The sequence below is a fragment of the Tympanuchus pallidicinctus genome, unplaced genomic scaffold (genome assembly GCF_026119805.1).
Source record: "Tympanuchus pallidicinctus isolate F22 unplaced genomic scaffold, pur_lepc_1.0 scaffold21, whole genome shotgun sequence".
NCBI classification, from domain to species: domain Eukaryota; kingdom Metazoa; phylum Chordata; class Aves; order Galliformes; family Phasianidae; genus Tympanuchus; species Tympanuchus pallidicinctus.
The window spans coordinates 9,376,718-9,403,999 of NW_026294733.1; the positions used below are offsets into that span (position 1 = coordinate 9,376,718).

General features: G+C 38.1%; 1 protein-coding gene across 1 annotated transcript in view; it reads left to right on the forward strand.

Moving 5' to 3' along the window:
* The first annotated feature begins 1,126 nt into the window (after positions 1-1,126).
* DOCK2 (dedicator of cytokinesis 2) overlaps positions 1,127-27,282 on the forward strand; it is a 153,837-nt gene continuing 127,681 nt past the window's right edge. Inside the window, exons 1-14 of the mRNA XM_052684869.1 lie at positions 1,127-1,372; positions 9,857-9,940; positions 12,972-13,012; positions 13,549-13,604; positions 13,751-13,847; positions 16,090-16,238; positions 17,929-18,064; positions 20,211-20,365; positions 21,902-21,983; positions 22,451-22,586; positions 23,122-23,197; positions 24,206-24,282; positions 24,708-24,833; positions 25,710-25,834. Coding sequence (XP_052540829.1) covers positions 1,336-1,372; positions 9,857-9,940; positions 12,972-13,012; positions 13,549-13,604; positions 13,751-13,847; positions 16,090-16,238; positions 17,929-18,064; positions 20,211-20,365; positions 21,902-21,983; positions 22,451-22,586; positions 23,122-23,197; positions 24,206-24,282; positions 24,708-24,833; positions 25,710-25,834 — 1,377 coding nt within the window. The 5' untranslated portion in view covers positions 1,127-1,335. The remainder of the gene's footprint in view (positions 1,373-9,856; positions 9,941-12,971; positions 13,013-13,548; positions 13,605-13,750; positions 13,848-16,089; positions 16,239-17,928; positions 18,065-20,210; positions 20,366-21,901; positions 21,984-22,450; positions 22,587-23,121; positions 23,198-24,205; positions 24,283-24,707; positions 24,834-25,709; positions 25,835-27,282) is intronic.

Below are 27,282 nucleotides of genomic sequence, written 5' to 3' on the forward strand. Positions count from 1 at the left end.
GCTAGCAAATCCTTCTACTATGCATCATGAAGTCTTTTTTATTCTCTCTAGAAATATATTTTGGGGTACCTTGTGTAACAGAGAAGAAATCTGGCAGCTGGGACTTCTTATGACTGCTGGTTAAAATTGAGAACTGGCCTGTTGTGTTATCAGAAATTTCCTGACAGATGCAGCACAGCACTTTTAAAACCGTTCATCTGAAGAACAGTTGTGACGCTGTTGTGATACGAAGAACTTCTTTCTTGTGTGGGTGATGGAGCTCTGGACCAGGCTGCCCACAGCTGTCTGGGCACCTGGCTGTGCTCCCTGGAGATCCCTGCTCCCTGGGGCAGCTCTGGAGATCCCTGCCAACAATCCAGGTCTGTGATTCTGTGGTATCCTGAGGGCAGGATGGTTGTATGGGTTTGTTGTACCATGCAAGGTAGAAAGAAAATATGAGTGTCTTCTGGTTTTCACATATTTTAAACTGCAAGTAAGGAACATGAATGAGTGTCGTGTATTTGACCCTTATCCTGTATGTTGTGTGTAGTCCAGTCAGTGAACAGCTGTACTTCATCTCTGCGTCCCAAAACGTTGTGTAGGTTACCTTGCATGGCAGCCTGTGTGAAAGTAGAGGCTGTAAGTATTCATATTAAGCTAGTTGTTGAAATTTTGTTGTAATGAGTCTTCAGAGTAGTGCTGCTTTGCTCAGAGAATCAAGAGAAACTCTGCAAATGTAACATTGCAAGATGGGACGGGTGGAGTTTGAAAATGTGGTTTTATCTTTGCCTCGTTTCTCACGTGAGAACGTGACTGTAACATAAAAACAAAACCTTTCCAGAGCGGGTTAAAAGGAAGTAGTTTTTAAGATGTCTTGTGGAGTCGGACGATTTCAAATATTTCTGATTTAGTTGAAGACGAGAGCTGCTGGCAGCATGAAGGTGTAGTTTGGGTGCCTGGGCTTTGCTTGCAGTACCCCTCCAGTGAGATGCGAGCTTAGGCATCGTGCAGGAGAGAAGTGTGGTGGTTTTGTTTCTTTTTGCTTGCTGATGTGTCACAGCCAGTGTCATGCAGCAGAAACACCCAGTATGGGTTTCCCCTCCCCCACGGCACTTGGTACAATATCTCAAGTTGAGAAAAGAGGAAGGAAGGAAGCTCAGAAGAGCAGCAAATCTCGCAGAACCCATACAGCTGCCTCGACCAGCTTCAGTCTCCTCCTCGTCATCAGTAACAGCAGCTGAGAAACAGATTTGCTTCCAGCTCCTTTTTTTGGTTGTCCATCTTGAAACCTGCATTGCACAAACCTCGTTTTCCTCCGTGTTGGGCGCCCTGCAGAGCGGCGCAGACTGATGCGTGATGGCAGCGTGGCACAAGACGGAGAAGAGCGGCGTGGGTATGTAACAGTGAGCTGCCTTCTGAGTTTTGTCCTCATAACTTCTGAGCAGGATGTGGGTAGGTGTTATCTCTGGTGTGAGAACACCCTCTGCTTCACCATGGTGGTTTAACCGAAATGGTCAATTTCATACCAAATTCTAATTTTCCAGAGAGAGCAACAAGAAGCATGTGAATGCCAGTTTGGAGAGGTACTGCTTCTGCCCCACCGTGCTCTCACTGCTCTAAAACATTGAACTGCCACAGTAATGCAGCTTTTCCTACCTCTGTTTTAGAAACACGTGGAACAATTGCTGCTCGTTCAACAAGGAGCAGCTTGAGGTGCAGTGGACAGATGTCAGGGAAAGGGAATCCTGCAGTTCTCCTCAGAGAACATTAAGTTGTCATTTGGGGTTAGCATTACTGAAAAATGTGCATGCGAGTTAGTAAGTGCTTTTTGGAAGGAGTGTCCTTTTCCAATAGCAGTTTTCCATAAAATTAATAATTTGCATAATGGACTGAATTGCAATTAAAAAAAACAAAACAAAAAAAAAGGCCTTAAAATTAGCAATCAGCACTGAAGCACTCAAAGGTAATTCTTTGAAGTTAACTGTAGGTTTCCAGTACGGAACATGGTTTAGTTTATGCTTCCATTAGTTTGTTACGTGCTAGTGTGTAGTTACTAGCCTGGGAGCCCCAAATTACTGTAAAATCTTTTCATTTAAATTGGGGTGTAATATTTGATATTCATTAAAAGCATGAGCAGAAAGGCTTCATGAACTAAAGTGAATCAAGGAATTAATAAGAGGAAAAGAATGTCTTCCTGTTCAACTACCATGTGCAGCAGTGGCAGAACTGTGAAACAGAAGGAGCTTGTTCTGGTGGCAGTACATGAAAATGAATGTGCATAAAGCTCTTCTGAGTTTTACAAATAATCTCATGTACTTCGTGTAATTCTGCACTTTTTCCTAAAAGTTACTGACCCGAAGGACTGCGTTTGTTGGATGTGTGTCTGCGTGCCTACTGGCGATGGAATATCTTGCATGTGGATGGAGTGCTGGATACTGAGTAGCTCTTCTTAAGGATAATATGGAACAAGCTTTGTTTCTGGGGGCTTTTTACAGGGCGTTATTGTGGGTTGGAATGATTTACGTAATTACAGAGAAGTCGAGCTTTTCTTGCACTGGTTTTAAACAGAACGGGAGACCATTATGTAACCTGGCAGTGTTCAGTGTGATTCAGTGATTTCTGTGTGCACGCTGCCCAGTGCAGCAGCCTGGCACGTCTCCTGAGGAGGTCTGCACTCTGACGGCTGTCATTTGTGCCAAGGTCACTGCTGGGCGTTGGTAGCAGGGGGAGTTTGCCAACTGATCACTTCACAGCCAGTGTGATTGCTGAGTGTATAAAAAGCTGATGTGACCTTGTAGTCTTTGTGATATCTGAGAGCTGCAGTGAAGAACACCTGATGTCTTTCACAAACTTTTTTATTTCATAAACTGGTAATCAAATGCAGAGATGTTTGTTTTCATAAAGGCAAACAATGCATGTTGACTGGATGCTTCTTTGCTTAAAATTCAGTATTCAGAATAAGTAGTTTTGTATAGCAATAGTCCAATCTATGTCTGGCTTCAGACTATTTAATTCGAAATAGCAAGATGAGCTAAAATCACTTAGTGTGTTTTAGTTGTGGTCCATAAGAATCAATGAAGAGAAGACACATAATGACAGTATTTCAACATTATTTCAACTATAGAGATGACATGGGGAATTGTAAAACTCAGAAGGGCTGGTTTTACTGCACCTTGCAGTGGAACTGTGCTCTTGCTGCCTTCTCAGAAGTCATCATCTCTAAGCATGGCACACCCTTCTTAGAGTACAGGCTGTGTGCAGCTCACAGGGCACTATCAGTGCAATTACAGTTATGTGCAGGTGCCATTTTCTGAAATGTGTGCTAGAAATATTGCTGCTACTCCTCCCACCCATCTCCCTGGTTACTGCTGTCTCCTCAAATCTGATTACTGAGGTTTAAAACAGAGCCAGGAAATTATGAGAATGATTTATTAGCATAAGAAGTCTTTAGCTGATGTGCTAAAGACAGTTTGTATTACTCATATTAGTCCCGTGAACATTGCAATCTGTTCTATCATAAGTCAGATGAGGGGCTTCAGAACTTGGGGAATTTTCAAGCACCAGCAATCCAGCACAGCTTGTCAGCTAATGGCCAGCACTAAGGGAAGACTGACTTGCTCTCATACAAGTGTCCAGGTCACTGAAAGTAGCTTAATGTCAGAAAGAGTGAAGGTGGGGACAAAGCAAACATGAATATTTCCTTTTATTTGCAAATACATTTCCTGCTGCCAATTTAGAAGTCAGTCAGCTCCTGGACTGCTGTTGAGTTTAGTTCAAGGATCAGCCAGCTACCGTTGGTCTAAAAATCAACAGAACACAGGAACAGTGAAAAGGGATGAGGGAGTCTGCATAAAGGGAAATGGTGCAGTGAATTCTGTCATGCTTTTAAGGAACTCTGTGTTCAAAACCAGACCAGATTGGTAATTTTGATAAATTTTATTGAAGTAAAGGAAATTATGTGTCCAGTTTGTGAAGAAGCAGTCTGACTTATGCTTGGCACTGTCATAGTTCCTGAGGATGGTATCTTTTCTGTTACATACATTGTGGGGCAGAAAGAAGTAAATCTAGTTAGCTACAGGCTAACTTACTCAAGAAAAAATTCTATGCCTTCGTCTGAGCTGGACTATCAGTGGCCAACAGAGAAATAAGCCTTTAAAAAGATCATCAGGTTTTGTATCGCTGGGGGCTTACTGTAAATGTGAGTCTGTAACTTTTATAGCTGGCAGATATCAGATCTTAAGGAAAGCATGACATGAAGGACTTCTAAGCTTGTATGTCACAGTGACAATATCCATGTCTGAATCTACTCTGTTACAAAACAGAACAGGAAAAATGAGTACAATAGTCAAATGGATTTTCCAACAATAATGAAATACCAGTTAAATGCGTGTAATCTTCTCTTGTTGGTCTTATTCACAGTTTCTGCTGTCACACAATTACTTAAGTTAATAGAAAACTGCACGCTCAAGGAAGGTCAGCAAGGCTGAAAGAGAACTGCAGCTTATATACAGAACTTCCTTTTCTTAGCCATGCTAGCTGTTGACTCGCAGCTTATTTGGTTTTCCTTAATTTACGTGGGAAACTAAAAATGTATTTTATTTCTTTTATAACGTAATTAGATGAGAATAGACTGCAACACTTTTTAAAACCTGCTCAGCAACAAAACAGGAAAAAATAATCAGGGAAATGGTCACAATGAGGATTTAGGTACAGGCATTTTTTTATTTGGAAGGGTGCTGAGAAGAGTGTTTGAAAATTAAATAACATTTATGCTTTTACAGATTGAATGGAAAATAGTGTAGCTACTGAACTTTACCAGTAGGAAGCTCAAGCAGAGCTGAAGCCTAGAAGGTGGGCTAAGGATAAGTGTAGTCACAAAGTGCTTTTGGAATTTAACAGCTGTGTCGTAAGCATATTTCTGTAGACTGTAAATCAAGAAAAACAGCTGAGTCACAGAGGCCAAGTTCATTAATGCTGGTGGAGTTCCCCAGTTATAAACACAAAGCTTTTTGACCACTTCGGACTAATTTGTTTTCTGTGTTTCCAGAAGCCTTTGTTTTCAAGTCTCTGGGGAATGATTCTCCTATTGAATTTCTAAGCCTTTTATTAACAGCCTCCCTAACAGTTTGCAGTTCAGTGCCCAGTCAGGAGTTTCATCTCGGGACTGTTTTATCCGGCCTGCTTTGGAGCCAGCAGTAGTGCTCTGAATTCATCTGGAAGATCCCCAAGTCTTGGTTGAGATCCCTGCCCACTTGCTATTTCAGTGAATTAAGTAGCATGTGCCAGATAGCTGGCTTCCAGCCATAGAAGTAGTGTACATTTATGCTAAGCATGCTATAAGAACAAACACTGTGTGTAAGAAGAAGGATCATGTTGCTTGCTCTGTGAAATGCAGACCCTGAACGCAGCAGACTGCTGCAGCTGCTAGGGAAGCAGCAATCTGGCTCTCCATCAAAAGCAACCTGAAACAAGATGAAAAATAAGCTGAGAAGGCAATCTTTAATCTTTCAAGAAAACGATAAAGCCTGGCCCAATACTTTTCTTCGTAACGACTTCTAAAAAAAATAAGTCACCTAAAAAATCAATCTGGCTATAAAATACGTGAGGAAATGTACATTCACACAGCTTTACTTTGCAGTAGCTCATAAGTCAATTTGGCCAAACCAATCCTTGAGGTTTGTTATGTACCTTGGACCTCTGGAATCTTTATTAGAACTTCATCCATATTTCATTTGTTATAGCAGACCTGTTCTGTGGGAGTTACAGGCTGATCCCTCGCTCAGGATACTAGAACACAAAATTTACAGGTTTCTTTGCACAAGTCACACGTGTTAGGACTGTGTAATACTTTTATACAAGGTTTGTCAGTGTCCGAGCTGAGTAATTTCATGCTGGCTTTTATGAGGGAAAAAAGTGGTAGCTGAACACAGGTAATAGATCTGTCAGGACAGAAGGTGATACTTTGATGTTACCTCTCGTAAAGAGGAGTTGTAATGTTCCCCAAAATAAAATGGAACAGGATGGCTGAGGCTGTCCACTAAGGCTGTTGGAATATGCAGCAGAGCTCCATGAGTTAGGACACAGATATTGCAGATAATTCTACTATGGTAAAGTGAAATTAAGAACTGATTCAGTAAAACTGTACCTGAGAAATCATTTTCAAATTCTTTTTAAATGGCAGAGAGGAAAGTAGCCAAAGGAACCAACCAAGAAGGCTGTTAGTAAAAAGCAGCACTCACAAGTGAAGCAATTTAATAGAAACGTTTCTTTTAAGGAGCAGGAGTTCATGTGAAGGAAAATAAGTAGGAAGGACAGACAGGAAGGATGGCTTAATAAATGGTTAATAAATGGACTACTCCTTTCTTACCAATCCTGCCTTGCCTTAGCTACAGTCCAATTGTGTGAATACCAAAGACGTGGGCTTTTCAAGCACGTGGCTCCTTGTCTTTGAAGCTGAGAATGCAATCTAATTTCAATAATGCTAACTGTGTCCCTGTGTCAATCAGCTGCTCCTGGAATTTATAGTTAAACAGGAATCCTACTCTGATCAAAGAACAGCTGCTTCATTTACCTTTTGGTAAGGTAATTTATTTACCTTTTTGTAAGCAAATGAAGTTTTGTACAGAGTCACGTGGTTGTTTTGGTACACGTGTGCATACATACGTCATGGTACAGCCATATGTAGATTTACAGTAGCATCTGCATGTATTGTCTATATGCATCCAGTTGGAGGGATGTTCATATGTTGCTCACTGCCATTTATGTGGAATAACATACTCAACAGCTCTGGCTTTAATATTTCATTTAGCCTTCACATCTTTTTTTTTTCTTTGATACTGGAGTGGACACCATTAGATATCTTTCCTTGTTCTCTGAGTGCTTGAATGTGGGAGAGTGATATCAGAATGGCTTCTTAGACTGTCTTTAGACTTCTTTACTGTCTTTATATTGTATGACAAGAAAGGATAATCTGGACATGCTCCAAAGATGCCCACTTGTACTTGAACAGAGTTAAACTTGGAAAAATGTTCATGTCAACACACTGACCTGGTATTTTCTGGGCTTGATCCTGTGTTTTTGAATGAACATGCAGTTCTCCAAGCAGGAGAGTTATAATTGGCATGAAGGATGCCAGCCAGTGGAGAGGGGCAACATTCTTCAGTGTGATTTGAAGGGACCTCAGTTTCTGAGGGTGTATTTTTAAAAATCCCATTGTAATCATTCTTCTGTAAATGTTAGGAAAATAATTTTCAAATCCATGCAGTTTTGTTTTTTAATCATTGTATTACTTTTCAAGAGCAAAATAAAACAAAAAATATTCATGCACATATGAAGGTGGAGAGGAAGGAATCTTGGCTGGTGAACTCTGAAGTGATCTAAGAGAAGAGAGTCACACTTGGATGGAAATGATATTAATTGAAGTTAACAGCAGATATACTTGCATTTATGCTGTGTTTCATCCCAGCAGGCAGCTCAGCACCACACAGTCATTCATTCACTCTCCCTTCCCAGTGGCAGGGGGAAGAGAATCAGGAAAAAATACAATGAAGTAGAACTTGTTGGTTGAGATACAACGCTATTTACCAAGACAGAAAAGGAAACAATAGTAGTGATAATAATATATATGTACAAAACAAAAGGTGCACAAAACAATTGCTCACCACATGCTGACCCACTGCTGGCATGGCTTGTTTTGTGACTCTTGTTACACCACTTCAGAGTCCTGCTTTGAAATGGGACAGCGCTGCTCCCTCAGTTTTATTGTTTGTTTTTTCCCCACAGGATGGGATGGAATAACCCTTTGGCCACGTTAGGTGACTGTCCTCATTCTGTCTGCTCTCAGCTCCTTGTGCCCCCCCCCTCCCCCCCCCCCTTTAGTAGGAGTTTGTTAAACACTTCCCACCAAAAACAAGTCTGAATGCTACAGTAACATCCCATCAAGTTTCTACTTAGTCATATAGAAAAGTCTTAGCTGGTAAAGCCACTTCCTTTTGTCAGTTAGTTACTGCATTTTTCATTATATTAATTGTTATTCATGGAGTTATTAGCAGAAAGCAAAACCAATGTGCACCTTAAATACATGACTCAGTCATTTGCATCTGCATTTTGAGAGAAATGCAATTGGAAGCAGAGCAGTGCAAGTTTGAAATATGAAGTGTATTTTAGTCAACAGTAGCTGAATCTGTGTGGATGTTTCAGGATAACAGCAATAGCCTCTGCTCCACAGCCCTCACACTCTGATGGAAACAGATGGCAAGTACTTGTAATGTTTTATGTACTTACGAGAGTTACTTGCCATCTTAACTTACTGAATTCTCCTTCAAGATAATAAAAGATAGCTTATCTAAACGCAGTCATACATCACTTTAATTTTGTGTTTAGCTGGGTCAGTTCAGCAAGATTTGCTTGAATGAATGGCTTAATCTGCAAAGCAGAGTCTCTTCAACTTATTTGGTTTGCTATTTTTTTCCATTGTGTTTAATAATTGAATTTCTCTATCTTTATCTATACAACCAGGAGTAGGAACTGGTGGGAAGGCCTCTCCGTGTTAACAGGAAAAAATAACTTTTTTTGTTAAATAAGGCTCCTAAATTCCTACAAATTTGTTGTAAAAGTATAATGAAGTATGAAGACTAACAAGAAACAATCAATGGAAGATAAATGGGAAATATTAGCTCTATGCTTCTGCCTTGGACACACACTTGAAAGGCTCATTTGAGACTTTAAACTTTATTTCAAGTGAAATGTTAGAGCAAAATGTGTCGTTGACAAACATTTTGGCCTAGCAGAAATCAAGATGCAGCTTTAGAAGCCTCAGGGAGAAGGGTACCAAAAATATGTGGGAATATGCTGACTGGAAACTGACCTTTCTAAAGAATCTTTATTGCTCAAAATACTGCGTGTTTGGATGCCTTGGATGGATGGATGGACTGGGAAGAGAGGAAGAAAACCCTGTATGCTACCACCTTTCTGGCACCACAGAAGTGGCAGTTTCTGTGCTGTTCCTACTTGTGCTGCTTAATTCTGGTTTTAGGTTTACATATTTTAAGTAGTTTCCCTGAATGATAATAGATCCAATAGCCACTTCTAATCTGTAACACTATTGTGGAAGTCTATAAACAAGCACACAAAGAAAAAAGTACAGAAACGAATGCTTACCATAGCAGCCCACATCCTGCAGACGTAGAATATAAGAACAAGTAAAGAAGCTCATTTTTCTTGATTGCTCTCTCAAACAACATACAGATAATCTTCTGATTAGAAGACTTCTAAAATTTGCCACTCTTCCTTTTCAGAGTGATTAAATACACAAAAATAAGGATTTTTTTTAACTGGTTCCAAATGAAACCGTTTCACGTTAAGACGAAGCATCTTCAGAAAAATTTGGTAGATTGACTTTGCACACATCTGTCTGTGCCCATTCGCCCTGGCATCACAACTACTTTATGTAAACTGCGTGCTCAGTCCGACCAGCAGACTGACAGATCTGCGTGACAGCAAACGTGTACAGATGTGTGTGTGTGTGTGTGTGTGTGTCTGATCTGCATTCAAATATGGGGTTGACGTTTGGACTTGATGATCTTGGTGATTTTTTTTGCTGCTTTTAATAATTCTATGATTCCATGCAATAGTAGAGTATTTGCTATAATGGCTTGGTTTTCTTCCTGTGCTTTTTTTCAGCACAAGTGAATTTTCAGAAGAGATAAAGTAATGGGAATTGAGATGAAGCTCCTTCATAGAATTACAGCTCCATGTATTTCTTTATTTATTCACGTCTATTTATCTAGTGTCAGAATTCAAATAAGTGCCTATTTATCAGTTTAACTGTAGTTATGGCTGTATTGAAAATCAGTATTTTTGCCCTCTAAATTTTCAGCAATATACAATTTCAAAGGCACAGGAGTACAACAGCTACCTCTGCAAATTGGTGATGTGGTCCATATCTTGGAGTCCTGTGAAGGTAAGCCAGTGGACTTAAAGTTATAGTTTCCTTTTAAATAATTTAATTTCTGTTTAAATAATTTAATCCTTTATTACATACGTTTGCTATGTTACATAAGTAGCTGTCTGATTATGTTTTTGGCATATCTTGGTGACTGTTCTATTTTTAAGAAAGAACTTACTCATTTTCGGAAAGCCAAAAGCAGAAAAGTTACAGGACATGTGGTTTCCTTGAGAAGCCATTACAAACTGAGGAAGCATCAAGGTAAATGTCATTTGTGAAGTTCATGTCGGACTGTACCTGATGGAAGCTACGTTAGATTCGAGGCAAACCTTAACAGGTGATGATTTTGCTTCTAATCTAAGTATTTATTGATGGACATTTGTTACTGATGCTGCATAATTGTTTTTATTCGGCACTGCTGTATTCCTACAATATAAGAAGGAAATCTAGTTGTTCAAAATACATTTAGGTCAGCATGATAAATCATCCAGCTTACTGAACATATTAAACAATAGAAGTCCAAGTCAAGTATTGCATGATAAATATTCAACATGGTGTCCTAAGATTACAGAGCTGGCATAGCTGACCAACTGCTATAAATATAAAATAAATGCAAGTAGCAGAAGAATAAGAGAACATCAACTCTGTGGATTTGTAAAGCTGATTTCATTGTTGATACTGGCATGCAGGTGGTAACAGTGTATTCGTCCTTATTTACACTTCATGTTCTGACTGAATTATATACCGTGTCCATCAAAGTGATTGAAGTTTTGATCTAGTATAAAGCAATGGTGTTGCAATTATTAAAAGTTGGTTGTCTTCTCAAAAATTGTTGTAATACTGATGTATTTTTGTTTGTTTACGATCTGCAGTCACATAATTCATACAATCATAGAATGGCTTAGGCTGGAGGGGACCCTAAAGATCATCCAGTTCCAATCCTCTGCCTTGGGCAGAGTTGCCAGCCACCAGATCAGGCTGCCCAAGATCCCACCCAGCCTGGCCTTGAATGCTTCCAGAGATGGAGCACCCACGTTTTGATGCAACATGTTCCAGTGCCTCACTACCCCTGAGTAAAAAATTTTTTCCCTAACATCTCACCTAAATCTGCCTTCTTTTAGTCTAAAGCCGCCATTCCCCCCCAGTCCTGTCACTATCAGACCATGTAAAGACCCCCCACCCTCCTGTTAATAAGAGTCCTTCAAGAGCTGAAAGACCACAGCGAGGTTTCCCCAGAGCCTTCTCTTCTCCAATCTAAATAAGCCCGACTCCCTCAACCTGTCTTCGTAGTGCAGATTCTGCAGCCCTCGGATCATCCTGGTGGCCCTCCTCTGGACCCGTTCCAACAGCTCTGCATCCTTCCTGTCATGGAGAACGCAGGGTTGGATGTGGTGCTCCAGATGGAGCCTTGAAAGGACAGAGTAGAGGTGAATCATCACCTCTCTCTCTGCTAGCCTCTTTTGATGCAGCCCAGGATGCCATTGGCTTTCCAGGCTGCAAGGTCACACTGCTGGCTCATGTCCAGCTTTTCATCCACCAGGACACCCAAATCTTTTTCTGCTGGGTTGCTCTCAATGTGTTCTTGCCTTGACTCAAGTTTAACACCTTGCAATCATCTTTGTTAAACCTCATTAGATTCTTGTGTGCCCGCTTTTCAAGTGTGTCCAGGTCTCTCTAGATGGTATCCCTCTCCTGTTCTGTCAACAATATAGTAGATGAGATAAAACATCAAAATTATCCTTAAAAATATGAATTGCCTCAAACTTTGCAAACCTAGTCATAATTATTATCTCCGTCCTTCTTGCACTATAGGTTGTATCTTATTAAATGCAATAATACTGGAGGTAAGGCCACCACTGCTTTGTGCAGTTAGAGAGTTCAGTGCTGCAGAACACTGGTTATAAGTCTTACAAGAAGACTGGCTGAGCCCTGTCTGTTCTCTGTTCCACTGCACAGACCTCTACGCTTTTTGGAAACAGCAAGTTTTTTGAGAAAAGAGCATCTGAGAAAATGCATCTCTGATGTTTTTGAGCACAAGAACTGTGGGGGTTTTGGGATTTGTAAGATAAATGCACTGTCTGTGAGCATTGCTGTAAAAAAAAAAATTGCTTAGACTAACGGTCAATAGATGCATCTCTCAAAGCTACATGTAGCAATTCATGCAGTCTTTAAAAAATTAAAAAGCCTACATAATTTTTTAGACTCTGTATGCTTTGGCCTCTGTTAACTGCAGAAATAACCAGCATCTCAGGTTTCTGACCTGGAACATGCTGAAGTCGTAGAGAAGTTGTCATTACAGTCTGGCAAAGGAAGTGGTAATTCTGCAGGGTCATTTTTTTTTAATCTAAATGTCTGTTACAAATTTTCTGCTCTTAAAATATGTCATAGCTTGTTTATGAATAATGTTTGCCAGTGAAGAAGTGGCAACTTTCATCTCGTGCATGAGGAAGCAGATCTTCCATCAGATGCCTTAAAAAGATGCTGCCAGCTGCAGCTGAAGAATAATAGTAGTTGTTTTTTCTGGGCACACTTTGTGCTATTTTTGTTTTGCACATGCAAAACATGCATGTAGAACTTGTGTGTAGCCACAGAAAACAGAATGAAGTAAATTGTATTACTTTGGCTTAACATCTAGAACACAATCAGCAGAGCTTAAAGGGCTTTTCAGTAAAACAAGTAATGTTTTATCAAGCTTTATCAACTTCTATAAATGTGTAAACCTTTACATACATAAGGTAAAAATGCTTATCCTCTTTTTTGTGTAAGTGTGGGGGTGTTATATTCTGCATACGAACATTTGTTCCTTCTGTGCAAGACTTGAAAGCAGACAGAGAAAAGACTTGACAGCACTTGCCTGTGTATAAGCCTTGCTGACTATTTCCTGCTACTCATTTGTCTTTCTGAATTTTTTGGAAATAACTTTTTTTTTTTTTTAAACATCCTGTGCCAGATAGCTTTTACATGGAGGGAAAAAAATAAAGGCTTGTATGTTTCTTCAGGTATGTGCTCTATCGTACTGAGTGTACTCTTTCTCCCCTTCTTTTAGACTGGTACAAGGGATATTTAGTAAGACATAAAGGATCAGAGGTAAGATCCACTATTCGCTCCTATGAGACTGTTTTTAAGGAATCAGCTGACTGATACTTCTTTTTACCAGATTCTGTTCTGATCAGTGAACTCTGCCATCTCTCGCCTCTTTCCTTTCAAATTGAACAGTGTTTATTCTGAACAATGTTGGTAAATGTTAGAAATAAGCATTGTTTGAAACAAAGTGATGAAAAAATAATTGCTGTGCCTTCAGGTTAACAGGCTGATCAGAATATCACTTGAAATAACTTTTGAATTAATTTACTTTTTTCGTAAAGGTCTTCAAGGCTCCATTTAGTCCCAGGCTTTGTACCACTTATGAATTTCATCTCCTGCATAGAGAAAAATTTATCAAAATCTTAGCTCAATTATTAAGCCTATATATGCTAGTTCACGTGAGGTTTGTCGTGGATAGACTGATAGTCAAACATTCCTTTAGGATGAATTAAAAGGTTTCAGCTGTAGTACAGGCAGGACACGTCAGGTACTGAGAATGATAACAGAGTGCATTGTAACTTTTTTTCCTCTGTCTACAGGGAATATTTCCTAAATCTTTTATTTGCATCAAGGAAGTTACTGTTGAAAAGAAAAGGTACTGAATTTAATTTTTATGTTAAGCATCTTGTCTGCTAAATGATGAGTAGTAACGCATTTTATACGCCTTAAACACAGTAACCATAATGCAAACTCACAAAAAACTGGTACATTTTTGTTGTTCTAATTTCTTCCCTTTCTTAGACATACAGAAAATGTAATACCTGCTGAAATTCCCTTGGTTCAAGAAGTTACCACTACACTCTGGGAATGGGGAAGCATCTGGAAACAGCTCTATGTGGTATGACATTTTGGTGTGATGTGTGTGGCCTGCTGCAAAAGTAATGCCTGCTATTTATTTCCATGGAAACTAGAATAGATACAAAGAGCACAGCAACTCTGATAGATCAAGTCCTCCACTACAAAGCCCTGTTTTTCAACATAGTCACCACCATTGGCTGTGTTTTCACCAGTTCACTAGATAAACAAGAGCTGCATGACACATTTGTAAAAATCTGCTCCTGTGAAAGTGACCCAGTGCCATCACTGCTGAGAAGCACCACTGTGTGGTCTCCATAAGTGTTCAGCAAGCAGTAATGAATGTCAGTGGGTGCCATTTTTTGCTTCTTACATGCCTCCATGTCAGATGCAGTTTTGTCAGACAGACCCTTTGCTGCCATCTGTCACACAGCAATAAAATGTAACGGAACATTGCAGGGAAGGTTCAGCCTCCACTGCCATCCCACCTTTGATGTCTTGGGCTGACATGATAAAATAGGAGGCATTGCTTTTGGAGCTGCCCTTGTATTTAGTCTTGTTGGTGTACACTGAGGCCTTCTTCAAAGCAGTGTCTTCTCATAGATGTAGGGCAGGATCTGGGAGGGTTGTTAAATGAGTACCTCATGACTGAATCCATCATGCCACTTTCTTCAATGGCTTTATTTCAAAAAACTTTCACTTAAAACTGAAGAGTGGCATCATTTCATGCCTGTAGTTTCAACCCTTAGTGTCATGTAGCTTATAAATTCTTGTTCTCTGTGGATTGTACAAGTTTCAAGACAAGCTAAGATGCATTAGAAAAAGCTTCAATATATTACTGGGGTGCTAGAATTCTACTGGAAGTGCGTAGTTGTTAACAACCAGCAATTTTCAGAAGCCTCTTCTTCACTTTCAGTGTCTTAACTGTACATTTCTTAGAGATAAGTGCCTTGTAGTCATAATGATTTCAGAGAAATAGGTCAAAATAGTCACTGCATCAGCATCTGTTCCTTGCAGAAAAAAAAGCTACTATTAGAAATGGTGCTCATTTGTCCAGTTTGTAATGCTCTGTTACGAGAATTATTGTTTAGGAGGGAAGATCAGTAGAACTGTAGAAGAGATTCATGAATTTGATTTTTTTAATTTGAACCTGAAATATTCTGGCAGGTGCCAACTATCCTTTATATAGAGGCCAACTATTTCTTATAATATTTTACCTGTGTTGACGACTGGTGGATTTGAGCTCTATAGAGAAGTGGACCCAGAGAGCCAGCATAACCTAGAACATTGTCAGCAAGTTGCAGAGGGGTGGGTGGGAAGGGGGCAGAATGTCTCCAAGGCACTTGGATTTATATCTAAGTGTCTTATATATTCAAGCTTTATAGCTTGAATTTTAAGCATAGCAGGCTAATTTGCACGTTTGTGAAATCATAGATATTTTGCATGTTGTAACACAACCATCTCTACTGATGCTAGTGATATTTTTAAGCTGGCTGCTAAGAATTCATAAAGATTTGACAAGAAACACATCAAAATATGGTGAATTCTCCAGTGCCTGAGTAGTCTCTTCTAGTGGACAACCTGTTACAACAATTTGCACTGATTGATTTATTCCAGGTTCTTTACTACTGAGTTTATTTTTCCTTGTTGGGGCAAAGAAACCAATGCTACTGTGTAGTTTTTCTATGTTAATACATTCATTTTCTGAAAGCAGTTACTTCTGTCTTCCTCTTGTTAAAGTCGTAAATAGAATATTTCTTGTTTCAGTGGATGACACTGGAACTGCTCAAGTGACTTCTGTGTGTTATCTCAGCTTTGTCTTAAATGTCTTAATACCACTGTCAAATCTTTTTCTCAGCATGTTCTTGTCAGTGTGTTATACAAAAATGCATGACCTCTCTCTAATTATTTCTTTAGATAAGACTTCATGAATTTCAGTCCACAAAACAGTATTATTACATGAAACCAAAATCATGTGTCTACGCCCACACAAAATGCTTAAATTTCATGTTGTTCTTTTGCAGTCACATTGGAGATTCTGTCCTAAAAAACTTCTTGAATCAGAGGAGGAAGGAATTCAGGTTTAGTGATTTTAGACTGTCTGGGAAGATTTGTGGAGAAATGAACAGACTTAGAGATGAGGACTTTGATTAGCAGGGTTCTTTTTCTCATCCTTGTGCCTGCAGTTGTTCAGCATGACATAAGGCATCCTTTAATTATCAAAGCCAATATTTCACTTCAACTTTCTACAAGCCTAAAAACTATTTTCTTCTTCTGTACTTCAGACAAATAAGAAAGAGAGGTTCCAGCAGGTACAGTCTATGATGTATGACTTAATGGAGTGGAGATCACAGCTTCTGTCCGGGACTCTGCCAAAAGATGAGCTTAAAGAACTCAAACAGAAAGTCACTTCCAAAATTGACTATGGTAACAAGTAAGTAGCCTACATTGCTTCTGAAAAGCATGATTGATTTTAAAGTGCACAGCTACAATAGAGATCATGAGAAATTTTTCCTCGTTGCAGTTTCATAGGTTGTTAATATTTGACGTGGACATTGTAAATCATTCTTTGCAAACTTCTGTTACTGTTGTAGTAATAATAAATATCATGTTGAGACTTTTCATGCCAAATACCATTTTCAAAATATTGATTTATTCGTAAATTATGGAAGTGTCAACTTGTCAGCTATAATCACTTGAGGTTAGATTAGAGTGGTCTTTATATTAATATCAGTGTATTCATGCCCAGAACCTCGTCTATCCCTTCATAAACACAGCCAACTTCCAGTAGTGTTATGCAACCACTTGAGCAGTGGTGTTGAAAGACCTGGTGTATAAATAGCAGAAGTCTGAAGTGTACAGCATCATTGTTAAAGGCAATTCTTTTCAAATTTACTAGGGAATTTCCATGCAGAATTTAGTTCTGGTAATAGAAGTGAAACTACTGTAGGATGAATAGTTACTAGACAAAATGCCATACTTGTTGATGAAAAGGTATTGCAGGACATGTTTTTGGCAAAAATGCTGTTAAGCGGGTTGATAAGGAGAGGAAAGCTTGATAAACCAGCCTTCCCTGTAGGCATTTTACATGCAGTGGGATCTGCTAATGATCTGTACTGAGCTACTGAAAATGGCTTGCTATTGTGGCACAGAAGCCCACATGCAGTTGAAAGACTTCAGCTACTTGTGGCTTAGACACAAGCGATGCCCTGAGATGTTGTGGAATTCTTATCTTGTTCACTGCTCTGAATCCGCAGATTTCTGATAAGTTGTATTCTTACTGAACGTTCTATGGGAATTCACATATCTTGATATGCTGTGTAGGAACTGAATGGTCATTCCAGGACAAATGTTGATTTTGAAATGCTTCAGTCAAAGCATCTCAGCTCTGTCTAAAAGAACATCAACACTTCTTTGCTGTCAGATTATGAGACTGTAAGCTGCTTTCCTGAGAGGAATAAGGATAGAAGGGGTTTAAAATGGCTTGGAACTGGATGGAGGTAGAGTGCTAGGTGGGGACTATTTGTAAGCAGCTGCAAGTGTGGTGCTAAGAGCTGTGATACATGAAGGAAACTGTGTGGAAAGAAGAAAGGGAATGAGTGAAAGATGAGCGGTCATTGTGAGAGAGGAGGTTCAACACCAAGCTGGGAGAGGTTAGGGAAAGATAATAACACAAGATGAATAGGGTTGCACGATGGTACAGATTGATTCAAACAATGCTTGCAGTGCAATAAAGGTAGATTTTTTAGAAACAGATGGGCACAATCTGGGATGAAGTAGACCAGTTTAGAGGGAGATGTAGTAGTGAGATATCCTGGATAGACAAGAAGTAATACCTACTGACTGACACCTTGCTACCCTCTAAGAATGTATGGAGAGTACACTCAAATCTATTAATGCTTTGACATTATCAGTTTTAAGGAATTGGTAGTAAATACTGAACAACAGCTTGAAATGTAATTGCAGATTTGAGTTAATTTTTTCCTCAATTAAATTCTATTGTATCTATTTAAGCTTACTTTACTACCTTGAAACTTGAAGAAAATCCTTGTGAATTACCTTTCTAAACTGTGTTTTTATAGAAGGAAACTCGATAAAACTATCAGATCTTTCTGTTTTCACAGGATACTTGAGCTAGATCTGATCGTTAGAGATGAAGATGGGAATATCCTGGATCCAGATAAAACCAGTGTCATCAGCCTATTTCATGCACATGAAGAGGCAACTAACAAGATCACTGAGCGAATTAAAGAGGAAATGGTAGGATGATGGGACAAACTTAATGCTTCCTTTGCTAAAAATCAAAATTAAAAAAAAAAAACATTTTGAAGGACACAACTTACCAAAAAAAGATGGTGAAAACTTTTGCCCCTAACTTAATCTTGGATTCACATTCACGTGTTATAAATATGGTGAAACCTTGAATTGAGTTAGTTGTATTTGTGCATTAGATTTCATCTGTCAGCTAGACTGAAAGCCCATGTCTAAAAGCTGGTTCTAAATCAATTCTCAGATGTCTAAATAGAAAAAAAAACTCCTAAACCCACCTGAGGTCTACTTAATAGACATAGTGAGTAGTTAGATACTAGGAGTACACTGTGATTAACCAAACATCTTTTTAGACCATCTTCTGAAAATACAGGTTGCTAGCTCTAAGTTGCAGCTTATTGGTTTGGAGGATCTGAAGAATTTAAACTTACTAACAAAGTTTGGTCAGAATTATCTTGTTGTCACCAATATCTAGCATGTTTAAGCAAAGGGCTAAAAGGACGTGTAGGTTTTATCTTTTAAAATGCAATGCAAGTGACTACACTTCCTTTTCCTCTTAAATATTGTCTGTTTAGAGACTTGAGTCTTCATTTATGAGAAAGTAAATAACTATAAAGGAAGTAAAACATTTGACAAAAGAAGTTTTACCATAATGACACTTTAACAATGCCTGAATTGGAAATCACCTTATCAGTTGTTCTCATAAACATTATTAAATAAATCTTGCTTTCTAGATATGAAAATGTAATTAACTGATTATACATGGAAAATAAAACTTGGCTTTCTGCAATAAAATATGTTGACTTTTAGATAGAAAGAGCTTTCGGCCATCATCTGTTCAATGGCTGTTTTTGGTGGTTAAAACAAGATGTGGTTGGAACATACGTACCTATTTTTGAGATGGCAATGCTTCTCAGATATGTCCTGATCTCTGCACGTGCCCCTATTTTATTTTTGTTTTTTACTTGTACTATTTTGTTTTCAGAAATCTGTATTTGCCTTCCTGAAGTTCTAGCAGCTGCAGATAGCCGATCTTCTGCTGTATGCTGCATGTTCAAAACTCATCTTGTGCAGATTTGTTTGACTCTGTAGTGAAAGCTTGATATTTTCTCATCTGCTTTTAAAAAGTGGCAGTAATGTTTCATCTATTATACCATAGTCTTGTGGCTAAAGAATTGGCATTGGGTATTGAAGTCAAGTTACTCTTTTTTTCCTAAATGGGTTTATGTTCTTACACACCTAGAAAAAAATTCTGAAATCCTCTGGGGCATGATTAATGGGCATGGTTTACTAAAATTTTAGTAAAGGACTTCAGAACAGCTCCATTGAAACCAACCTGATTTCTTGTTAGCTAAAGTTTTGAACATACTGATACACAGGAGAAAAATTTAACCTGGCAATTATTTCCTCTGTGAAATTAAGAATAAAATTTTCAAGATGGAGATTTCTGGGTGTGAAGGGAAAAGGAAAGAGAAACAGCGTAACTGTTGTGTTCCTTGGAAACATTCGTAAAGTAAGTTGAGACTTGTTCCATTTCCAAGTAGGTGCCCTTTTGGGAAGGGTAGACTTAGAATCTGATACAGGAGTTTCTCACTTAGTCTGCTAAGTCCCGCAAAAGGTGGTTTTAAGGAAACTCTGTCGTCAGACTTTTCATTATTTGCACACTGAGATAGCTCCCTAGGCTGATCAGTGTTTTGAGGAACTTAGTCTGAACTTTTGATTTTCTTACATACATTGAAGGCTCTGGGGAAGAATGGGATGCAAGGAATCTTCCATATCTATGTTACTTCTACGCATTCTAATTAACCCGCTAGCTTTCTTGATTCATGGTACAAAAGGACTTTGGTGGTAAAATATTGTGAAGTGTCAGAAACTAATTTGCCAGTCATTCTTGTGTTGTTAAGAAAAGTCTTTCTGAGGAGTATACAGGATAGTGTTTTTTGGGTTTTTTTTTTGGCACACGACGAGCATTTTTAATTCAAATGCCACTGTCTGGTGGGCCTTTAAGTGAGCAGAATGTGTGATTTTTGAAGACCAACTGCTGTATGCAATTGTATATCTGTAAATCATAATTGCTTTTAGTAACTTCTCACTTCAACTTGTGGATCTAGCTAATGATTCTTCTTCTTTTGTGTAGTCAAAGGATCAACCAGATTATGCATCATACTCCCGGATGTCTTCATCCCCCACTCATAGCCTGTATGTCTTTGTGCGGAATTTTGTTTGCCGAATTGGAGAGGATGCAGAGCTCTTTATGGCACTTTATGATCCACAGAAATTAACAATAATAAGGTAAGTTGGTTTTTTTTTTTTTTTTTAATGTAAGAAAAAATAATAGTGATAGAAGTTGTCCACCAAGAAGCACAATAGTTGCCAGCATGTTAATAACGAAAAGGATATATACATGAAAGGAAGAAAATCAGGGGGAAAAAAGGGAAAGTGCGGACAGATTTGGCTGCTGGTTGCTCAAAGACTCTGGGGTAAGGGATCCCAGATATTTTGAAAGCCAATTTCTGGAATTAGCATGTCAGAGTTCTGGACAATTGTCAGATCACTTCTAAATTAGAAATAGTACTTATTATTACAGTACTGTTGGTGGGATTTTTATTACAAGTAAAGACGTAGTTTTTTTTCCTCTAAAGCTTTTACAGATTTTAGGAGAAAAACTTCACATGGTAGTTATAGCAACTGAGCCATCACATGTTGAGGTTTATAAGACTGCCAATCCAGCCAAAAGCAGTCATATTAGGGAGAGTCTGAGGCAGTTGTTAAATTGGTTTTAAAAGGAGAAGTGAAAGAGGGAAATATGCAAACTCCAGAGATGACTGTCCTTGTTGGTAACTGAAAGGTAACATTGAGATTGTCTTGAGAAATTGATGGGGATCCTTCTTTTGTGGAAACATGCCTTTCTAAATATAGTATGATTGCTTCCTTAATAATTCATGTGAAAGTGCACTGGTGTGCCAGAATACAAAACTGGATTGTCTTTCCTATTATATAGCTCCATAAAGTAGAATGAATTAGACTGGAAGAATCTCTGGAGGCACCTAGTGCAACTTACCTATCAAAGCAGGGCTGTCTTAGATCAGATTGTTCAAGGCCTTGTCCAGTCATGGCATTTTTATCAAAGATGGAGATTCAACAGCCTCTGTGTACTTTGGAAGTACTGTAACCTTCCTTGGCTCTATGAGGAGGAAGTAGTCATAGATTGAAACCGTCTTCTGGCAACTGTCAGTTCAAGGTCTGAGTCTGGAATCTTGATTTGTTTTGCCAGACAATCTGTACAGATGACAATAATGAAAACAGCATTCGTCTATACCAATAGGTGACTGGAAGGATGACTCAGGATCTCACTGGATTGATCACTTAAGTTTCTTGGGGGGAGTGTTGGGTTGTATGTGAAATAAAGTGCTGAAAATTGAGGTGAGAGATAAAAACGTGAAGAACACATACAGTAAAAGGAAGTGTAAGATTTGCTGATGATCTCTATGCAACAGCTCATGGTGTCTGTTTCCTCAAAAAGGATGCCATTTTGTCTAACATTCAAGTTATTTTCAAAGTTTACTGGTGGTGTTCCGTACACTACTACTGTATTTATTTGTATTATATTTGTATATATATATATATATATATATATATATATATATATATACATATTTGTATACTACTATATTATTTGTATTAATTACGTACTGTATTTGTACGACTGTTTTAGTCTGGTTTTAGCTTCAAACAATCACCACATGCTATTGTCTGTTACATGACTTTTTTACATACTTTGAAGAATTTTAAAATCACATGATAATAAGAAACTTTTCTTCAAAACAGCGAGAACTACTTGGTGAGATGGGGGAGTAAAGGCTTTCCAAAGGAAATTGATATGCTCAACAATCTGAAAGTAGTGTTTACAGTAAGTGCTTTTCAGATATCCTTATATTTTATTTTCAAATCAGATTGTCTCTTTTCTGTGGTTGCTATCAGAAGATTGAGCAAGGTGATGAAGGAAACAGAAGTTATCTTAGAAACAGAGCAAAATGACCAGTCATTGAGTACTTTATGACAGCAACTTTGTCCTTTCTTGAAATCAGTCTGTACCTTTTCTCTAATGTCTGCCACATTAATTTACTGATGTGTTTGATATTTTATCTGCTGTAGCTACTGTTTGCTTCTTTATTTATCTTAGTTTACATTTGCTTTAAATTTTAATGTGTCAGAATTTTTCATCCTTTCTGTGAACTCAAGTTGTTGTGCGGTTATTTTTTTTTCCATTGGTTATTTAGACTCACAATTACTCAAGGTCCTTCTTAAATTTTACAATCTAATTCTTCTCCAAATAATACTTTCTCTTTTTTTTTTTTATTTTTTTTTTAATCTTAGGATCTTGGGAATAAAGACCTCAGCAGAGATAAAGTTTATTTGGTTTGTCAAATAGTCCGAGTTGGAAGGATGGATCTTAAAGATAGTAACTCAAAGAAATACACACAAGGACTAAGGAGGCCTTTTGGAGTGGCAGGTGAATGAAGTCTCATGTGCTCTATCTGAAGCAGGAGTTAATTGATAATTGCTAACCTTGGGCAGTAGAATCTTACCACAGCATGCCAGAATCTAAAATAGCCATATCAACTATCTTCTATCCTTAATGGTTGAAGTCTGAAAAGGCTGAATCTACATTAGCATTTTAGTTTGTGTTAGAATTGTGCTTTTTAATTTAATTTCCTAAGTATTAGAGCACTAATAAGAGTGGATGAAATAAAACCACTGATTATGTGCCAACAGCACCACTAAGGTGAATGTGCACACACATAGTTCTAGTCTGATCCTGTGAACAAAAGTAATTCTGTCCTCACATAGTCTCATGTTTGTAAAGTGCACATTGCACTAGAAGCTCGGTTCCACAGTTCTACCCCTATTGGTTTACACTGCTTGCTGATGAAAATCTATATCTACCCTGAGGAACAACAATGTATATAATATACTGTATTAATGGACAGGAGGAGATATTCAGCAATGCCATTATATGTTCTGATAATTTTCTTTTATTTTTCTAGTCATGGATATTACAGATATCATAAAAGGAAAAGCGGAAAGTGATGAAGAAAAGCAACATTTCATACCTTTTCATCCGTAAGATAGTCATAAGTATCCTATTGCTGTACACAAAAACTTCAACACATCTTTCACTGCAAAATGACCTGTGAAATGCCTCAAGAGAAAATAATTTTTCCCTTTAATGTTTTTATGCTGTGGTAATGTTAATTATTTAAGTATCACTTTAAAAGGCATTTAAGACTTGATGTAGCACATAGCAAGTTAAATAAGCCTAGATTGCTACAACTGCTCTCTGTGAGTCAGCTGCTCTCATGTCCTGTTTAACAAAAACAACAACAAAAAAAGCTAAATTGTTACATATCCAGTGCAGTAATCCTTGTTTGAATAATTAGTAATTTATGTGCTTGATTCTGTTTTAAATTTGTGAAAAATCATAGTAAGAGTTGTGAAGTAAAGCAGTGGGATGGTCATCTGTTAGCTATCTTGAAAGTAATATTTGGGGATTATAGGCAGATATCAGCTGCCTAAAAATATGATACTCATAAATTAAATGGATGGATGTCAGTATTCACTGGAAATGTATTTGCACATTCTGCATAGCACTACTGTTATGTGCTATGGTGAATAAATTTAATTCTGAAAATAAATCAGCTTCTCAAACTTCCAGCCTATTTCACTTGTTTATAATTTTGATCCAAGTTGTTTGCTATGTGAGCATTTGCTCGTAATTTCAGTAGTCACTTAAGTCAATTTGAAGTTTATTTGTCAGGTTGTTCATTATGGAAATTGGGCAGGACTGGCATGTTGCTGTGTGCGTTCAGGTTGTGCTGTGCTACAAAAGGACAGGCATTCATACTGTGGTCAGCATGCCACACAGACCACAGCCCCTCAGTTGTTCATCTTTTTTTCACTTTAGTCAACTTCTATGTTTAGAATGAATGGTCTCTGTAACTCGGTCTGAGATGAAATTACAGAATGTGTCATAATAATGTCAGATACAGCAAAGATAACTGAGACTGTTCTTCATCTGTGTTCTGACATTTATTGCTTAATTCCTAGTAGTCACTGTTTTTATTCCTGCAGGGTAGTGGCAGAGAGTGACTTTCTTCACAGTCTCCTAAGCAAAATCACAGCATCAAAAGGAGATAGTGGTGGTCAAGGTGAAGTACAATTTTTTTTTAAAAATCAAGAAACAAGTGATTTTAGTGGCACTTCATTTTATACTGTTTAGATTTTAGAGTAAGGCTTTTATGTTCTATGATTCAGTGCTATCACTGTATGGTTATGGATGGACATGGACACGGGTGAACTTTCAAGCTGGCAGGGAAGAATCGTGACGTTGTTGAGATTGTAGGAGATTAATCTATTAAATTACTAGATAGTGTTTTGGATTATAAGCATTTGTTTCCAGTGAAGGAAAGTGGGAGAAGTGAATTCTTACTATTTTGGTCAATAGAAGAGAGCATAATCTGAATATAGGTGGGTTTTTAGTTTAGTTTTGTTTTTCCTTTCCTTCAGTATAAATGCAGTCTTTTACCTTTTTTATTGGTTTGTTGTTTTTTTTTTTCCCTCCCTCTCCTAATAGGTCTCTGGGTAACTGTGAAAATGCTTGTTGGAGATGTGACTCAAACAAGGAAGGACTATCCACATCTTGTAGACAGAACAACAGTTGTTGCTAGAAAGCTAGGATTTCCTGAAATAATCATGCCAGGTAGGAGGTTCTTTGTTCCATAATGGGAGTTTACTTTTTTTTTTTTGTCATTACGTTAATGAACATCAACTACTTATTTACTGATATCTGTAATAGGTAACTCAGTCTCTAGAATTCACTCTACATGTTGAATTTGTCTCAAAACTAGAGGCTTATGTAAAACAGTGAAATCTTTGGAAAGTGTTACAGACTACTTAAATAGAAAAAAAAATACAGTAAAGGATAATCTGAGTTTCTTCAACATAGATTTTTTGTTTGCTAAATAGAGATGACTTGAATCTTAAATTAACTTCAGTTTTATTGCAACTTCTCACTGTATTTTATTCATAATAATGGAAAAAATGAGATACCATACTCTTGATTGTTGATTTGTGACTATATAGTTGCCAATTCAATTCACTATTTACTGTGCTTTGTCAAAAAACTAACAAACAAAAAAAACCACCAAACCAATTCAACCCCCTGAAAAGACAAACCTCCACACCTTCAGTTCAAATGTAGATACTTTTAAATCTTGTTAACAGGAGAACATTAAATCTCTTCACATAGGACAATTAAAATATGAAGTTCCTTCTAGAATGACAGCTGTGTACTTGACCAGAATTCAGTAATGGCATCCTGCTGTCATCTCACCAGCAGGTGTCAGTGCAGGACGAGAGTAAATTGAAGCCACTTACAGGAATGCTGTTTTTAGTCCGTCACACAGCTGGTCGTACGATCTTAGCTAAGAGTGAAAGGGCTGAAAATTTAAGTTTGGATGGAAAATAAGACGTTTTCTATGGCAGCATGTTTCACTGTTGAAAAATTATTGTGAAGGTCGTTTGACTTTATGTTCTCACAGCATTCTCATTCATAACTTTTCTGTTTCTTTTTTAGGAGACATAAGAAATGACATTTACATTACACTGCTGTATGGAGATTTTGATAAATACAATAAAACAACTCAGAGAAGTGTGGAAGTAATAATGTGTGTTTGTGATGAAGAAGGGAAAACCATACCAGTAAGTTGTTTTGTGTTTATTCCCCGTATGAGGGACATATAAACATAAAGTGCTTTAGAGAAGTAAGCCTTAAAAAGAAATAAGTCTTACAAATTCTGAAGAAATACCATTATACAAAAACTTTATTCCCAACTTGGCATCTTTCAATAGATGAATTTTATGATGTCGACTGTAACAGATCTATTCAAATCCCATAAATGTCTTGCATAATACTGTAAAACTGCTGGAGAGAAGAAGTAAATATGAATGACCTATTTTAGCTATGACTAATGAGCAAACAGATTAAAAGCTGTTTCTGACAATTACTACATTATAACTCCCAGGGTTGTTTTCTTTTTTTTGTTTGTTTTTTTGTTTTTCTGTGTGTGGGAATTCGTGGAGGGAATATATTTGTGCATTTAAATGTGTGAAGTACCATTTTTTTCCCCACAAAACTCTGGATTTGTGCCAGGAAAACTGTTCCTGCAGAGAAGTATGTGGCAAATAAAAAAAGAAGTGAGAACAGAGCAGTGTGGACAGGTCACATGCACAGCATGAATGTTTACAGTGTCTTTTTGTTAGTCTATTTCTGTTCTTATGAATTTTTGTCTTTTCCTAAAGACAGTTTAAAACCAGTTCAGTATTCAGGGGAATTTTCCACCTTATGAGCTTCATATTGTTCTTTAAATCATGAGGGTGAAATCATACTGACACTTTCTGAGATAAAATAAAGCTAGAAAAGCTCATTGTACTTCATGAGTTGCTGCAATGTCAATGTGTTCATGAATTACAGCTAAACATTTGACCTAAAAAGTAGCTTCAAAGCTTGAATAAAGAAAATCCTAAACACATGTACTACCTAGGATCCACACAAGAACTAGTAACCCTGATCACACATCTCTGAGAACACCTAACCATCAGCCCTACGGAGAAAGGCTTGGGGGTCCTGGACGTGAGCCGGCAGTGTGATCCTGCAGCCCAGAAGGCCGATGGTATCCTGGGCGGCATCAAAAGAGGCGAGCAGACAGAGGGTGATTGTCCACATCTACTCTGCCCTTTTAAGACTCCATCCGGAGTAACATACCCAAGCCTGGACTCCCCAGCACAGGCAGCATGTTGAGCTGTTGGAGTGGGTCCAGAGGAGGGCTGCAGAACCTCCACTACGAAGAAAGGTTGAAGGAGTCAGGCTTTAAATAAGGTCAGGCTTGGAGAAGAGAAGGCTCCAGGGAAACCTCACTGTGGTCTTTCAGCACTTGAAGGGTGCTTATTAACAGAAAGGGGAATGACACCACACAGTCTGAGAGTGACAGAACTGGGGGGGAATGGCTTTAGACTAAAAGAGGGGGAGATTTAGGTGAGATGTTAGGAAAAATTTTTTACTCAGAGGGTAGTGAGGCACTGGAACATGTTGCATCAAAACGTGGGTGCTCCATCTCTGGAAGCATCCAAGGCCAGGGTGGGTGGGATCT